General features: G+C 51.5%; 5 protein-coding genes across 5 annotated transcripts; 3 read left to right on the plus strand and 2 right to left on the minus strand.

Annotated features, from left to right (window-relative positions):
- Positions 1-1,076: 1,076 nt before the first annotated feature.
- ASPBRDRAFT_122488 (kinesin family protein) lies at positions 1,077-3,450 on the plus strand (the record flags this gene model as incomplete). The annotated part of the gene is made up of 3 exons (XM_067617521.1): positions 1,077-1,347; positions 1,401-1,810; positions 1,861-3,450. 3 exons carry the CDS (start codon positions 1,077-1,079, stop codon positions 3,448-3,450), a joined length of 2,271 nt encoding a protein of 756 aa, XP_067480485.1.
- Positions 3,451-3,585: 135 nt separating this feature from the next.
- On the minus strand, positions 3,586-5,796 carry ASPBRDRAFT_497388 (MCT family MFS transporter). Its single transcript, XM_067626409.1, has 4 exons — positions 5,310-5,796; positions 5,094-5,200; positions 4,401-4,984; positions 3,586-4,301 (listed from the first exon to the last, which is right to left on the minus strand). The coding sequence occupies exons 1-4, from the start codon at positions 5,641-5,643 to the stop codon at positions 3,863-3,865; spliced, it is 1,464 nt and encodes a 487-aa protein (XP_067480486.1). The 5' UTR covers positions 5,644-5,796; the 3' UTR covers positions 3,586-3,862.
- A 307-nt stretch (positions 5,797-6,103) lies between these two features.
- ASPBRDRAFT_40898 (AIM24 family protein) lies at positions 6,104-7,855 on the minus strand. Its single transcript, XM_067624450.1, has 7 exons — positions 7,624-7,855; positions 7,441-7,559; positions 7,293-7,364; positions 7,063-7,233; positions 6,891-7,009; positions 6,620-6,839; positions 6,104-6,570 (listed from the first exon to the last, which is right to left on the minus strand). The coding sequence occupies exons 1-7, from the start codon at positions 7,832-7,834 to the stop codon at positions 6,247-6,249; spliced, it is 1,236 nt and encodes a 411-aa protein (XP_067480487.1). The 5' UTR covers positions 7,835-7,855; the 3' UTR covers positions 6,104-6,246.
- Positions 7,856-8,564: 709 nt separating this feature from the next.
- Positions 8,565-11,617, plus strand: atm1 (ATP-binding cassette Fe/S cluster precursor transporter ATM1). The gene is made up of 7 exons (XM_067624451.1): positions 8,565-9,284; positions 9,348-9,407; positions 9,461-9,575; positions 9,628-9,896; positions 9,951-10,997; positions 11,071-11,287; positions 11,370-11,617. The coding sequence occupies exons 1-7, from the start codon at positions 8,907-8,909 to the stop codon at positions 11,465-11,467; spliced, it is 2,184 nt and encodes a 727-aa protein (XP_067480488.1). The 5' UTR covers positions 8,565-8,906; the 3' UTR covers positions 11,468-11,617.
- Positions 11,618-13,474: 1,857 nt separating this feature from the next.
- Positions 13,475-13,816, plus strand: ASPBRDRAFT_194204 (uncharacterized protein; the record flags this gene model as incomplete). The annotated part of the gene is made up of 2 exons (XM_067620722.1): positions 13,475-13,502; positions 13,617-13,816. The coding sequence occupies 2 exons, from the start codon at positions 13,475-13,477 to the stop codon at positions 13,814-13,816; spliced, it is 228 nt and encodes a 75-aa protein (XP_067480489.1).
- Between the last annotated feature and the right edge of the window lie 557 nt (positions 13,817-14,373).

Genomic DNA, 14,373 nt, shown 5'->3' on the forward strand with positions numbered 1-14,373 from the left:
TCACTGAAGGCTATCATTTGCACCTCTGTATGAACCATACTAATATAGATAAGCTTGCAATGATGGAGATCGAAGTAGACTTTTTCTTTCTTGAAGTTTTTCAAGTTGCAGGTTATAATGGTTGTGTTGAGATGTTGGTACGTGAACTTCATTTGGTCGTAGACAATAGTTGTGTGGTGGTCGCTGCCTTGCGCTTATGATCTCATACTCCCATACTGTATCACTAACTACAACATCAATGAGAACTTGAGGACTCTAATCATAGTTCATGACCCTTGAGCTCGACAGGTAGAAATAGGGGACAATTGTAGATGTTGTTCTACAGAACTGCACCTACACACCAGCATCAAGGATGTGATTGTGCTCGAGTACTAATTTATATTTAACGACTACAGTAAGATCCCAACGAAGTACACAACTACTAAGTTAGTAGTACTACTAATACTAGAACACATGGGCACATAAAAAGGTACTAAGTAGTACAAGCACATTCTTTTGAATTCAATGGCATTCCCCAGTATGACTATGCAGCAAAAGAAGCAAAAGAAAACATGACGATGCACGATATCGCACCCCGAACCGGTTGAGTGGGATGCCTGGGGTAGACGAACGTGGGAGGTTGCCGTGCCAACAACGCTGACCGCTGCCAGTCGCACCACAACGAAGCTATCCCTGTCGGTTCACTGTGCACATTGTCTCTTACCCACTAAGCTATCGGCCCACCGTTCATCGTCAGTTTGCTTTTCTGCTGTTGTTTCTGTTTTATTTTCTTCAATTAGCTGCTTATTGTCGCCTGGAGTGCTTGGATTGCGGGTTGTCGATCCAGCGCCTGACTTTTTGGTTCCAAGAGTGCAAAATACTTCGACGGCAGCTTAATCTACGTTTAACTGCTCACTATTGGTCCTGCGCCTAGTCGAAACTCATTCTTATGTCGCCCTAAGCATTGACACTCCAATTGGTCACAAGGGTTGGATCGGACAGCTTGAAGCGACGGTACAACAAAGTCTCGAGACCACACATCCACCAACTGTCGGCGATAATCTCGAATTCGATTATTATCTCCACCTTGATACACAATGAGCGTCCGGGTAGTCGCGCGGATCCGACCGCTTCTGAAATCGGAACGGGAGTTGGATGTCATCCTTCGCACCGGATCGGCAAACCATGCAGTGCCCGGCAAGAGCGATAAAACGAGCTCCCAGGGGAAAGGCGCATTGGCAGCCTTGAGGGACCGGGATAACCTAGTGCGGATCCCGAACCCCAAGAACGAAGGCGAAGAATACTCGTTCCAGTTCAATGCCGTCTATGACGCAGAAGCTTCGCAGCAGGAGCTCTTCGATGCAGAGGGTTTGTGACGCCAATTATTTGGGTGGAAAACGACATACTGATAAAACGCGCAGTTGCACCTACTGTCAAGCATCTCTTCAACGGCTTCGACGTAACAATATTCGCATATGGGGTCACAGGAACGGGAAAGACGCACACAATGCGAGGCGGTAAAAGTCTGGCTGATCGCGGCGCCATTCCTCGTCTCCTAAGCAGCATTTACAGACGTAGCCGGAAGATGGAGAAGGACAGTGACGGGGAAACTACCGTCAATGTGTCTCTGAGCTACTACGAGATTTACAACGATAAAGTCTTCGATCTATTCGAACCCCCCGAGAAGAGGACGCTGGCGGGTCTACCTCTTCGAGACAACGGCGGCAAGACAGTCGTCGTGGGTTTGACGGAGAGGCCATGCCACAGTTTGAAGGAATTCGAAAGCTTGTATGATCAGGCCAATACCAACAGGTCCACATCTGCCACAAAGGTTTGCACTCGCGCTGACCCCGAAAGGAAATGGATGTTAACAAACTGTAGCTAAACGCCCACTCTTCACGATCCCACGCCATTCTCTGCGTGCGCGTCGCAGTCACCACCGGAGACAAAACGCGCATCAGTACCGCTTCTGCTATCGACCTTGCTGGCTCCGAGGATAACCGCCGGACGGATAATGACAAAGAGCGCATGGTTGAGTCCGCTAGTATCAACAAGAGCCTTTTCGTCCTGGCTCAATGTGTCGAAGCAATCAGCAAGAAGCACTCGAGGATACCGTACCGAGAGTCGAAAATGACGAGAATTCTGTCTCTGGGACAGAACAATGGGTTGACTGTGATGATCCTGAACCTGGCGCCGGTTAGGTCCTACCATCTGGACACAATAAGCTCACTCAACTTCGCCAACCGCACGAAGAAGATCGAAGTGCGTGAGGTGGAAAACGAGCCAATGTTCAAGGGCCCCCCTAGGCCAGCGTCGCGGCCTTCGGTCACAGCCCAGCGGCAACCGCTTCGACCACTGACAGCTTCCGTGAACGTAAACCTGACTGCTGCAGTCAAGGATACGACTAAGGCCCTCGAAAAGCCGGCAAAGGCCTTCCATGTCTACTCCGATAAGTCGCACCCTAGAATCACCACTCAGTTCAAGAAGCCGGAGCCCCCTAAGCGGACTTCCATGAGCTCTCGGCCTTCTTTGAGTTCCGAAATCTCTCGCCTTTCATCGAAGCCTTCTCGTCTTGCTCAACCAACACAGCAGCCTCAAAAGCACCATGATGACATATCCGCAGCCAAGATCGAAGAAATGGTAGAAAAGAAGGTCGAGGAGATCCTGGCTGTGCGAGCCGTCAGTGAGCAGTCCCGACAAACCCAGGTCCGCGAACTCAATGAGCAAGTCCAGCGTCGCCTGGAACTTCTCGAACAACGCATTGAAGGATCCGAAGATGCAAGGGCCGAAGGCTTGTCATACTTACTCATGGCCAAGCAACACCAGGCGCGTGGCGAGGACAGCTTCGCTTTGAGAATGTACCAGCTAGCGCTCCCATACTTCCCAGACAATGAAAAGCTATCCAGGAAAATTGCCAGCCTGAAGGAGCGTATGCAAGGCAAACCCCGCCAGGACGCCGACACCACTGGCACTATTAGCCACTCTGGGCCCAAGAGAGAACTTGGCAGTATGCTATCACTCAAGAAGCAGCCCGCCAAGATGAGCCTCAAGCGCGTGGCTGAAGACTCCGACGCCGACTACGAAGAACCTGAAGCGTCCCTCGAACAATTTAGCGACGAAGACATTGAGGAAATCACTCACGCACGACGCAAGAAGCGCACGAAGACCAAGTCCCCACTGGACGACGGACGCGCCAGCGTCGACATGATGAACGAGCAACCGCCCTCCCCACGGACCATTCACCTCCTTTCCATCATCAACTCGCGCGACGTCAGCCAGATCAAGTTGCTGAAAGGCGTGGGTGTCAAGAAGGCCGAGGCTATTGTTGACTGTTTGTGCGAGATGGATCAACACACCGCCAGCCAAGACGAAGAAGCACGGTTCCACATCAACAGCCTCGCGGAACTGAGCCAGCTCAAGGGCGTGGGTGTGAAGAGTGTCCAGAGCATGCGAAACGGAGTTCTGGTATAACAGTACAGACATCATGCATTGTTTCTGCGTTTTGGAGCTGGAGTATCGTTATATACATTTGTCGACTTGCACATTTCTACAAGTTGCTTCCTAGCATACCTGCTTTGTTGTGAGCTTTTATCATTGTCTTGGCTTTGTTTGCACTGCACTGCACCGTTGCCATCAAGCGAAGGTGTTTGGGAGTTGAGAGAGAGAATCGAACCATCTATTTTGTCTGTGTGCCAATTATTGCGTGAGATAGATACTCTAAAATACTATACTATACCATCTATTTCGTCCGCATGCATGCTTGCATAAAAGAACCCAACAATTTTACTACCACAATATAACTGCCACCATAACACCTACCTATCGATAGCCCCCTTCCCCAAACACCCACATAACCCATCAACAATAACAATCCCATTTCCAATCAAACCCTCTTCCCAAACCACCCACCCCAACCCACAATTCTCCCCTTAGCCAAACAATAAAACGCCGTCCCCGCAAACATAACCACCGCACAGAACACAAACAACTTGGTATAACTCCCCCCAAGGGGATCCGGCAACAAGGCACCCGCAATAGGCGTCCCCGTGAGCGCCGCAAACGAGACGATACAGAAGTAGGTCCCACTGCGCACACCAATCTCCCTAATCTCGGAGATCTGAGCCACCAGTGCAGGCGCAAGACTCACCACTGTGCCGGAGGTGAAGCCGTATAGCGCGCTGAAGACGATGGCGGGGGCGTTGCTGGTGGAAGGGAGCCAGAGCGCTAGCACGAGGATGCCCGATGCCAGGGTCGTTAGGATCATTAGGTTGAAGCGTCCGAAGACGTCCGCGAGGTAGGGTGGGATTATGCGGCCTGGGAAACTGGAATTCCAGTCCTCCCCGGATGGGGGAGGGGTGGAGTTAGTGGGTGTGTTTCGATGGGGAATGGGAATTGGTAGTATAGGGGGAAGGGGAGGTTACCTAGCTGCGTTGAGGATAGGAATCAGGTACGAAGCCATGGTAGGCGACATGCCATGGCGCTGAGCCTGCGAAGGTATGAACGAAAAGGGCAGAAACATGCCCCAGAAGAAGCAGAAGGTTCCGGCGGTGGTGAGGATGAAGGGCAGTTCGCGCAGGGGACGGATAAAGTCACGAATATGGAATTGTTTTTTGGTGTGGACGAGTCGCGAGGTCAAGGTGAAGTTTGTGATGATGAGGAGGAAGAGGATCAGGAAGCCGCAGATACGCATGGCCCAACCAAAGCTGAGGAGGTAGAAGAGTCGAGTGAGCATGATGGGGAGGATGACGCCGCCGAGACTGGCGCCGCTGGTGGCGATGCCAAGGGCGAGGGCGCGACGACGGCCAAACCAGGTGCTGATGGAGTTGACGCCGGCGTGGAAGAGTGCGCTGTTGCCGATGGGACTGCAGATGCCTTGGGCGAGGATGATTTGGTAGTATTCGGTGGAGATGGAGGTCATCATTATGCCGAGGACGTGGAGGATGGTGCCGACGAGGATGATGTAGCGGGGACCGTAGTTGTCGAAGAGAATGCCTACGAAGGGGCCCTGTTGGTGGTGAAAAGATGCGTGTCAGTGAGTTGCTTCGATAAGTTATGGTGGTGGTGATGGTGGTTGGGACTTTTGTTAGGGCTGAGAGAGGAAGACAAAGACGGACCCCGAAGAACATCATGAATGTCATGAGTGATGTGATCCATGTTATGGAGCTAGTGGACATGTCGCTCAGTTGATTAGTCTGGTAGTAGTCGATGAATATCCCCATGCCTGGGCTTGCATGTTAGCAACTCCACTCATCCGAGGCTTGTACCAAAAGGTGTATCTTGCGATATCATGACAAAAACCCAGAGAAATCTTCTAAGGCCCAGGGACTCACAGTTATTCCAGCCAAAACTGACGAACATGCTGCAAAATCCCCCGAAAACCGTCAACCAGGCGGCGACTCCGCCATCTGGAGGCCCCTCAGGTGTCGATTCTTGCTGGCCCTGGACAATGACACTGGATTTCTCCGAAGCATGACCTGCATTTGAATTCTCTCCGTGCTTTTCTCCGGCGGTGGTAGTAAATTGAGTGTCGTACTCCTGCTCGCTCTTATTCGCCTCTATATCGTCACTAGTATCCGAAGCAGAAACTGGCAGTTGGAAGGGCTCTTTAGCATCATTTTCCACCAAGTCGCTGGCTGGAATGGCCTCGTTTGGTTGTTGCGTCATGGCTTCCGCAGCAAAATAGGGCTGACCTCTGCCACAAGAATATCTGCTTTCCGCTGCTGCGAGTTGGGGAATGCTACCAGAACGAAATTGGGGGTTTGGGGTCTGAGGCGTGCGGATGTCTGGTGGAATCGATCTGGGCCTTGAGACCTTAGATAACGAGGCTCGACCCCGGATCGCCACAAGTAAAAGAAAGAGTCGACCAGCGGTGTGATTCCTGTGAGCATTCCACCAGGGAGGTCCTTGCTGTGGACTTAAGGAACGTTTATGTTGTGAGACAACGGCGCCCCTTGCGAGATCCCTTCATTCATGGAATTCCGCCCACCACATGTTAGCCGGTTTATACGTGGGTGCCTGTTGGCTAGGCAGTTTCAAACAATGCAAGGCGGGAAATTGCTTCGTTTTGATGAACATCACGGGCAACATAAGGAGATAATGGAGAAAGAAATAGTTATGAAACGTGCACGTGGTGTGTGGTCGGACACAAGCTATTGTCTATAGTACATTGAGCCTGCAATGAAACAAAATAAAATGAAAAATACCTAGATGCCGGACGCTATGATCTATGCTTGAGAAGCAGCAGAGTTAGGATGATACTGCTTCAGCTTAGTTTTTCTGTCCTGCCTTCTCAATGATGACCTTGCCTTCCTTCGTCAAGGTGGCAATGCTTTGTGCCGTACCCTTGAGCTCATTGGTCAACTCATCCACAGTTCTGTGCGGCCCTGGTCCAGCATTAACAGCTTCCTCAGCAGCCTTCACAAACTCATCTCCTGGTTGGCGCTTGCCCTCAGTAGGCTTTGCCGGGCCAATGGTCAAGCCTCTAGGGGCACTGGCGATTTCGTTAACTTCATGCGAGGTCAGGACCTCGTTGATACGAGGACCGCGGGTCTGTAGAAGAATGGTCGAGGGTCCATCAAATTGGAGGAACAACTGTGTAAAGTTAGCAGCAAACTTGATGGCCTCGCGAGGCGCGACATACCCGATCTCCCCAGATGGTCTTTCGAGACCACGTACGGATTGTGTGCATGATTCTCATTGTCGACTTCCAAGTACTCGATTCCGACATATTCTGAATAAACTTGGAGTTCTGAATAAAGGCTGGGAGGCTCTTGAGACCGGGGACCTGGAACCTCAAGGACGTAGACTTGAAGCGATAGGGGCGTGGGGGATTGGACGACATGGTGTAGGCAACGATGTTACTATGTGACATCAGTATAGGTTAGGTCAATCAGGGTGACAGCCATGCTTACCTGGGGTGAACGATGTATTGCTCTCCAGCCTTGAGCTCAACCGAATAGAGTTGACCGTTACCGACCAACGCCAACAAACCCCGTCCTGTGACCTCGGAACTACCCCAGTGGGCAAGGCTCTTCGCAGGTTAGTCTAGCGTTCAGACACAAAGACTAGTCAGGATCGACAAACCAGACTTGTGTTTATAGTTGGGCGGATAGAGAGCGAGCGACCCGTCCAGGCAAGCAATGCCCGTTTCTGAGCCACCATCCAATCCACAGAGCCATTCAAGTGAACAACAGCAAAGGACGTATTCGGAGAACGAACGGAGACCAACGCAGTCACTGGACTTGCCGAAGACACCTAGCAGTCAAGTGTCAATGACTGTACCAATTGCTCGGATCCCGGGGAACCAGCCTTACCTTCTGGTAAAGGAACGGCACGCCGACGACAGCCCTCCGGAAGGGTTCTAGAACGCTCAATGTCGAAACCACCTGCGTTGATGCAAAAGTCGTTAACCCTAAAGCAGCGTACAGGGTAGAGCATTAAACCACAACATCATGCGCATACATTGTCCGCCTTCCCACTCAGTCCAACCAAGGTACCCCGACGAGTGTAGAGATTCTGCGAAGCGGAGAGCGAAACCGATAGTAGAGAGTAGGGCGCGCCGATGACATCGAATCGTGCATCTAGTTATGATTGCGGCTGTTAGCGCGGTTTACTCGGGTTTGAAGACCCAGCCTGAAAACTTACCAGCAGACTCAGCAGAGCTAGGGGTGCTGGAGATGGGAAGATGGTCGCCATTGACAGTAGCTGGCTCCTCCGCAGGCGCCGCGCGAATCTGGACGCATCTGGTCTGCCATCCGCGGCGCAGCAATTCCCCTTGTCGCGCTCGGGGAGGGAGGACTCGAGTCCAGGACAAAGTCCTCGCGGCACTCCTCCAGGGTTGAGCCGATGCCATCATGGAGGGTTCTGCCAAACGAAGTGCAGATGGAGAGAAGCTGGGGTGGGAATGCAACTGCTCGTCCTCCGCGGTAATTCTTCTCGTCGCCCGGATTCACGGTTCCAGATCGGGAAAAGCGCTATTGCGGCTTGGCACTGGTGAGCTTGTTGATATTGAAGCTGTTCGTCCACTTTTCTTTGTACTGAGGGCGTTGTAGTCACTATCACTGGATAGATCTTATCGTGAGGATTGCTCCGGTAGTAAATTATTTGCTAAAAACCTCCATCTCGTCGTGATTTGAGGGACACAGATTGTGTTGCACTGATGTCATACCTATCTCACGTGTCTACCTTGAATATATTAGAGTCCTTTAAGGATCTCCTCTATTACAGAGCAATTATAGACTGACTGCTACACGCTAACTTCTACTATCTAAGAACATGTCTCTTCAATTTATGGACGTAGCGATGAAGCTGGATATGTTGTTGACCACGTTCTGAATCAACACCGGCACCTTACCTTCACGACGTCACTTCTGTTACTACTAATGATGGCATACTATACCGGATACCTCAAACTACACAGCAATTGCACAAGTAGGAATCGACTAAACAAACAGTCAAATTAGTTCGCGTAGAATCATAGAAATGGGAGTAAACACAAGTAAGGCAGTCTGATGCTGGACTGCCGCATGCGTACCGAGAGTAACGTAAATTACCGGAGACCTGGAGATACTCGGAATCGGCGATTGCGACAGAACTGCCTTTCCTGGTGCTATCGCTGCAGCCTTCTTCGCTGATTCACCTATAGGTACTTATTTCACCATATCCCTTCTGGATACCCAATCAATGACGCCCCATACAGGACATTTTTGATAAACATTGACCTGATCCACCGCGGTCCTCAGCACCTTTCCATCTCACGCCCTCATACTTTATCCCCCCGCCGCCGCCGACGTTTTCCTCCGAACCCGGCGGTCCCCATCACGAGGCGGAAATTCGCGCAAGGCCTCACCACCACCGCAATGCTCCATTGACTATAAAGACGGTTCTTGCATACCTCCGGTTGCTGTGAAGAGCATCTACCGACCACAATGCTGCCCAGGGCGGCCCGCACGCCTTGCTGGCGTGCCTCGGGACGCTTCCTACACCACACTTCAGCCGTTCCGCGCCCAACGTCATGGGCGTCTGCTTCTTACGGCCTTCAGCTGAGATCATTTTCGACTACCAGAAGCCCCCTCAGGAGTCAGACCTCTCCAAACACTCCGTCAAAGCCGCAGACACCGGACCCCAAAGATCCTTCCACGACTCGACCCAGCGCTGCCAATGTCGCGCAGAGTCCGCCGGGTGCCCAAAATGCTACTGCGACCCCGAAGAAAGACCTGCTCAGCGAAGCTACCCTGGGAAGAAAGGAGCAGCGGAAGGCAGACTGGGCGATAATGAAGGAAATGGCAAAGTATCTCTGGCCTAAGGTGAGCTGGATACGCGGCGTTCTGAACGACCGGGACATAGGGTGCTAATGGAGAACGGTGCAGGGTGACTGGGGAACGAAGCTTCGTGTCGGCACTGCGCTATCGTTGCTGGTCGGAGGAAAGGTGAGCTATGCTACATACTGCGCCTCCTATATCAGTGCTCACTATGCAATCAGATTCTCAACGTCGAAGTACCCTTCTATTTCAAGAGCATCGTTGATTCCATGAACGTGGACTTTTCGACCTTTGGCGGAACCGCTTACACAGTCGCTGGCTCGATGATTATTGCCTGTGAGGATACCCCGTATATCCAGGAATGACTGTATCTAACAATGAGTTCTAGACGGTGTCACTAGGATTGGGGCTACTCTGTTCCAGGAACTGCGCAATGCTGTGTTCGCCAGTGTTGCGCAGAAGGCGATCCGCAAAGTCGCGCGGAACGTATTCCAGCACCTGCTCCAGCTCGACCTCAATTTCCATCTCTCTAGGCAGACCGGTGGTTTGACGCGAGCAATTGACCGTGGAACCAAGGGTATCAGTTTCTTATTGACCTCTATGGTCTTCCACGTGGTGCCAACTGCGTTGGAGATATCTCTTGTCTGCGGTATTCTGGTATGGCATGGCGCTGCATATCTGTCCAAATAAACGCATTACTGACTGTAACAGACTTACCAATATGGTGTCCAATTCGCGGCGATCACAGCTGCAACCATGGTGACGTACTCTACCTTCACGATCATGACCACCGCCTGGCGAACCAAGTTCCGTAAACAGGCAAACGCTGCAGACAACCGTGGTGCCACCGTTGCCGTCGACTCACTGATCAACTATGAGGCGGTCAAGTACTTTAACAACGAGAAGTTTGAAGTCGCACGCTACGATAAGGCCCTGAAGGCCTACGAGGATGCTTCCATCAAGGTCACAACATCGTTGGCTTTCCTCAATTCCGGCCAGAATATGATCTTCTCGAGTGCCCTGGCAGGCATGATGTATCTCGCCGCCAACGGCGTTGCCAGCGGCAGTCTGACTGTGGGTGACCTGGTCATGGTCAACCAGCTCGTCTTCCAACTCTCGGTCCCGCTCAACTTCTTGGGCTCTGTGTACCGTGAGCTCCGCCAGTCCTTGCTGGATATGGAGACCCTCTTCAACCTGCAGAAAGTCAACGTGAACATCACTGAGCGACCGGATGCCAAGCCCCTCCAGCTGAAGCAGGGCGGCGAGATCCGATTCGAAAACGTCACCTTTGGCTACCACCCCGACCGACCCATCCTCAAGAACGCTAGCTTTACGATTCCTGCCGGCCAGAAGTTCGCTATCGTTGGACCTAGTGGTTGCGGAAAGTCGACTATCCTGAGACTGCTGTTCCGCTACTACGATGTCCAGGAGGGACGGATCCTCGTCGACGGCCAAGATGTACGCGATGTGACTCTGGAAAGCCTTCGCAAGGCCATTGGCGTCGTGCCGCAAGATACCCCATTGTTCAACGACACGATCGCACACAACATCCGCTACGGCCGGATCGAAGCGACCGATGAAGAAGTCCACCAGGCGGCGCAACGCGCACACATTCACGAGCTGATCCAGAAGCTGCCCGATGGCTACAAGACTGCCGTGGGTGAGCGAGGCATGATGATCTCTGGAGGTGAAAAGCAGCGACTGGCCATCTCCCGACTGATCCTGAAGGATCCGGAACTTCTGTTCTTCGACGAAGCGGTAAGCCCACTACTAGGAATACTTATTGTCCTGCCTGGAATGGTCGATGGCTAATCTTATCACTGATGGGTAGACGTCGGCGCTGGACACCTACACGGAACAAGCGCTCCTGCAGAACATCAACAGTATTCTAAAGGAGAAGCGACGCACGAGCGTGTTCGTGGCGCACCGACTGCGCACGATCTACGACTGCGACCAGATCCTCGTATTGAAGGAGGGGCACGTAGCGGAGAAGGGATCGCATCGCGACCTTTTGGAGCAGAATGGCATCTACGCCGAGCTGTGGAACGGTAAGAAGAGACCCGCCGTCGGAACCCCGGACGGATTCGGTGAAAAAGAAAAAAAGAAAGCTAACTAAATCCTGCGCCACAGCCCAAGAAATGTCCCTCGCACAGGATGTGGACAGTGAACCGACAACTGTGGAGGAGGCAGAGGAGGTTAGTAGTGTAGAGCGCGAGGCACGACGATAAGCAGCAAGCACCCAACCAATGGAGGAGAATTGCATAATTCTTTCTCTTTCTTTCTTTTTTTTTCCTTTCTCATGTTCTATATTTCTTGGCGCTTTAGACTTCTTCGACTGAATGATACAAATGGGACTACCTATCTAACTAGAAAACTACACAATCGTTAGACTACTGTATGTGTAGCTATCTACATTACTAGTCAGTTGTCCACCGACTTACGTAAATGCCCCCATCCAGGCCTGTCGTGTACGTGCACCGTTCTGTGGATGTGGGAGAGGACCACCACTCCCTCCCCATCATCATCAACCCACACGCAATAATCTAAACGACGGTCTAGTGGCTGTTAGTGTACCGAGTTGCCACGAGGGAGAACGGGAACCGAAGGCAAGCGGGCGGTTCCAAGAAAAGCACGCAAGGCAAGGCAAGGCACGGCCACGTCGGCCAGGCCATTTAGACGGAACCACCGGCAAATTCGAAACTGGCCTTAGCGTCTTTCCCCGTTCTCGGTTCTACCCTTCTCGACCCAGTCCAGGATCCGATCTGGTACGCAGGGTCTTGATCACAGCAAGAACCAGGGTAAAGGGGAGAAGAGGATATATGATATTCATGGTGAATGAGTGGAGGATCAATAATGATCATTGCTCGATGGCTGAAGGGCGAGTAGGAAGACATTTCAATTCGAGGTTTATCTATCTGCCTGAGGGTGAGTCTAATGATGTTTAACCGTGCGTTAGGGGGTAAACCAGAAGAAATCAAATCTCCGGGCGGGAGGTGGGGAGGTTTGGGTTTGAGGAAGACGAGAAGAGAGAGCTCCTTTGGGGAAAGGGAAAGTTCTGGATGGATGATGGATGGAAAGACTCGCCAATAGCGGGAGATCATAGAACGATAGTGCCGGTTAAGAAGGTAGATGACTATCTTATGTGAAAAAGTCAATTAGCAATGCCTGCTACTCTGCTGTTGAACTGTCGTTTCTTTGAGAAAGATAGTCAGGGGTATTGAAGAGTCTGGTCTGGTCTGTGTGGTGGTGACGGACGTCTAGTTCGTGTCTAGTTACTAGTTAGTATCTACTTAGTGAGTTAGTGTGTATTGATTTCGTACCTGACGGTGGTGGACATACTTAGCAAGACTCCATTGATTGGCTGGACTCCCCTGGCTAGGCCCAGACAGGAAGGGACGCCCCTCCCCCAACCCACGTTGCGCCTTCCTTGACTGGTGGTCGGTGCAGCAATCGTGCCTTCCATCTCTTCCCAATTCCCACACGTTTTGTTCGGCTCCTTCCTTCCCAATTATTCCCCCAGTCAGTCCAGTCGTTCTTTCCATTTCCTAACCAACCAACTATCGTCATCGTCTCCATTATCTCCTCTCTTCCTTCTTCTGCTGCTGCTGCTTCCTTCTCCTTCTTTTACTCCACTACGTCTCTCTTTTGACCTTCTTTTTGTTCCTATCTTTCTACTCTTGTCCATCTTACATTCTCCTTCATTGGCACGTAACTCCCGGTGGCTTGTCTTCCCTGCGTAGTCGGCTGCATTCCTTCTCCACAAGCCTCTTTCTTTCTAAATCAATTCACTACCAGCCATCCCACCCAAGGGCACCACTAATTCACTATCGGCGCCTTATTTATCATTGACTTCTTGACTATTGCTTAGCTCCGGAGCACTATCTGTCTTGGTGTGAACACTTTCGTTCTTTTCCCACCATCTGCTGCAACGTCCACTAGCCCGCCGTCTTTTTGCCCTCCCCAGATCGGTGTTCCCTCCTTTTTCCTTTTTATCTACGCCATCCTGCCCCTCTCGTGTCCGCCGGGTTACTTTTCCCACTCTGCCGGATCGTTATCTCAGCAATTGGCATCGCTTCACCTTCGCACTCTTCCAATCAACAATACTTGAATCTCATCCTCTCGAATCCCGCATATACATTCCCCGGGAACTCTCTGGGTTCTTTATTCGACCCAACTTGGAATTGGTGCACAAGAGGAATAAGGTCATATATCGCACGGCGCTACATACATACACAATGGGTTTCATCGAGAAGTTGCAAGCGAGTATGTTGTGCCTAACTCTTACCAGTTCCCTTATTACTACCACATCTTGTCCCGGAGCATTGCGGCCATCATGTCAAAGGACAATTCATGTGCTAACCATTATATTTCGTTCAGAGATCGAGCTCTATCGGCTAGAGCAGCGCTATGCTCGTCGCAAACACCGCAGCACCTTTTCAGGGGTTCCTTATGTCGACGGGGAATACGTCTACGTCAGCGGATCCAACTCCTCGTCAGGGACCGTCTCCAAGCACTCGACAGGCAGCTACTGGAAGGCTTCTACGTGGGGGTCGTCTGGCGACTCGCGCTGGCGGTAATACACCTTTTCGTAATTCTTCAAGCGCTGTCTTCTTTTCGTTTTGCTCGACTACCAATCCTCCTCATAATGTCCTTGTCGAGGATGCGACGACCTATCCTTGTTTTTCTTCTACATTCACGGTGAAGAAAGTGAACGCGAAAAGTTCATGTTATCTTTCTCTACTTCCCTCCTTCGGTACTCCGTTTTGGCCGTTGGCTTCGACCGCGACATCTGAAAGCTAGCGTTGCATATTCAATCAGCCGTTTTGGTTTGGTTTGCACTCATCTGCGCAATTGCTTGTCACATTGACCACCACCTGCCGCACCATCAACACGCGTCTTGAGCCATTGGTCCACAGGGCATCGAATACTTTCTTCCCGAAACTATCTCGGAGTTATCTGGCATCATCTCATTGACGCGACCTATGCATGTTTGCTGTTGGCTGCAAGCACATCTTTTTGCTGCAATTCTTCTGGGCCCTTCCCGCTCTGTTCTAGAGTTGGCGGGATAGAGCTTTGTGCTGCCATCCTTGTGCACTTCTACATACCCCTCAAGCCCATTAGCGAGTCGTTCTGT

This window comes from Aspergillus brasiliensis (genome assembly GCF_001889945.1).
Source record: "Aspergillus brasiliensis CBS 101740 unplaced genomic scaffold ASPBRscaffold_4, whole genome shotgun sequence".
NCBI lineage: Eukaryota > Fungi > Ascomycota > Eurotiomycetes > Eurotiales > Aspergillaceae > Aspergillus > Aspergillus brasiliensis.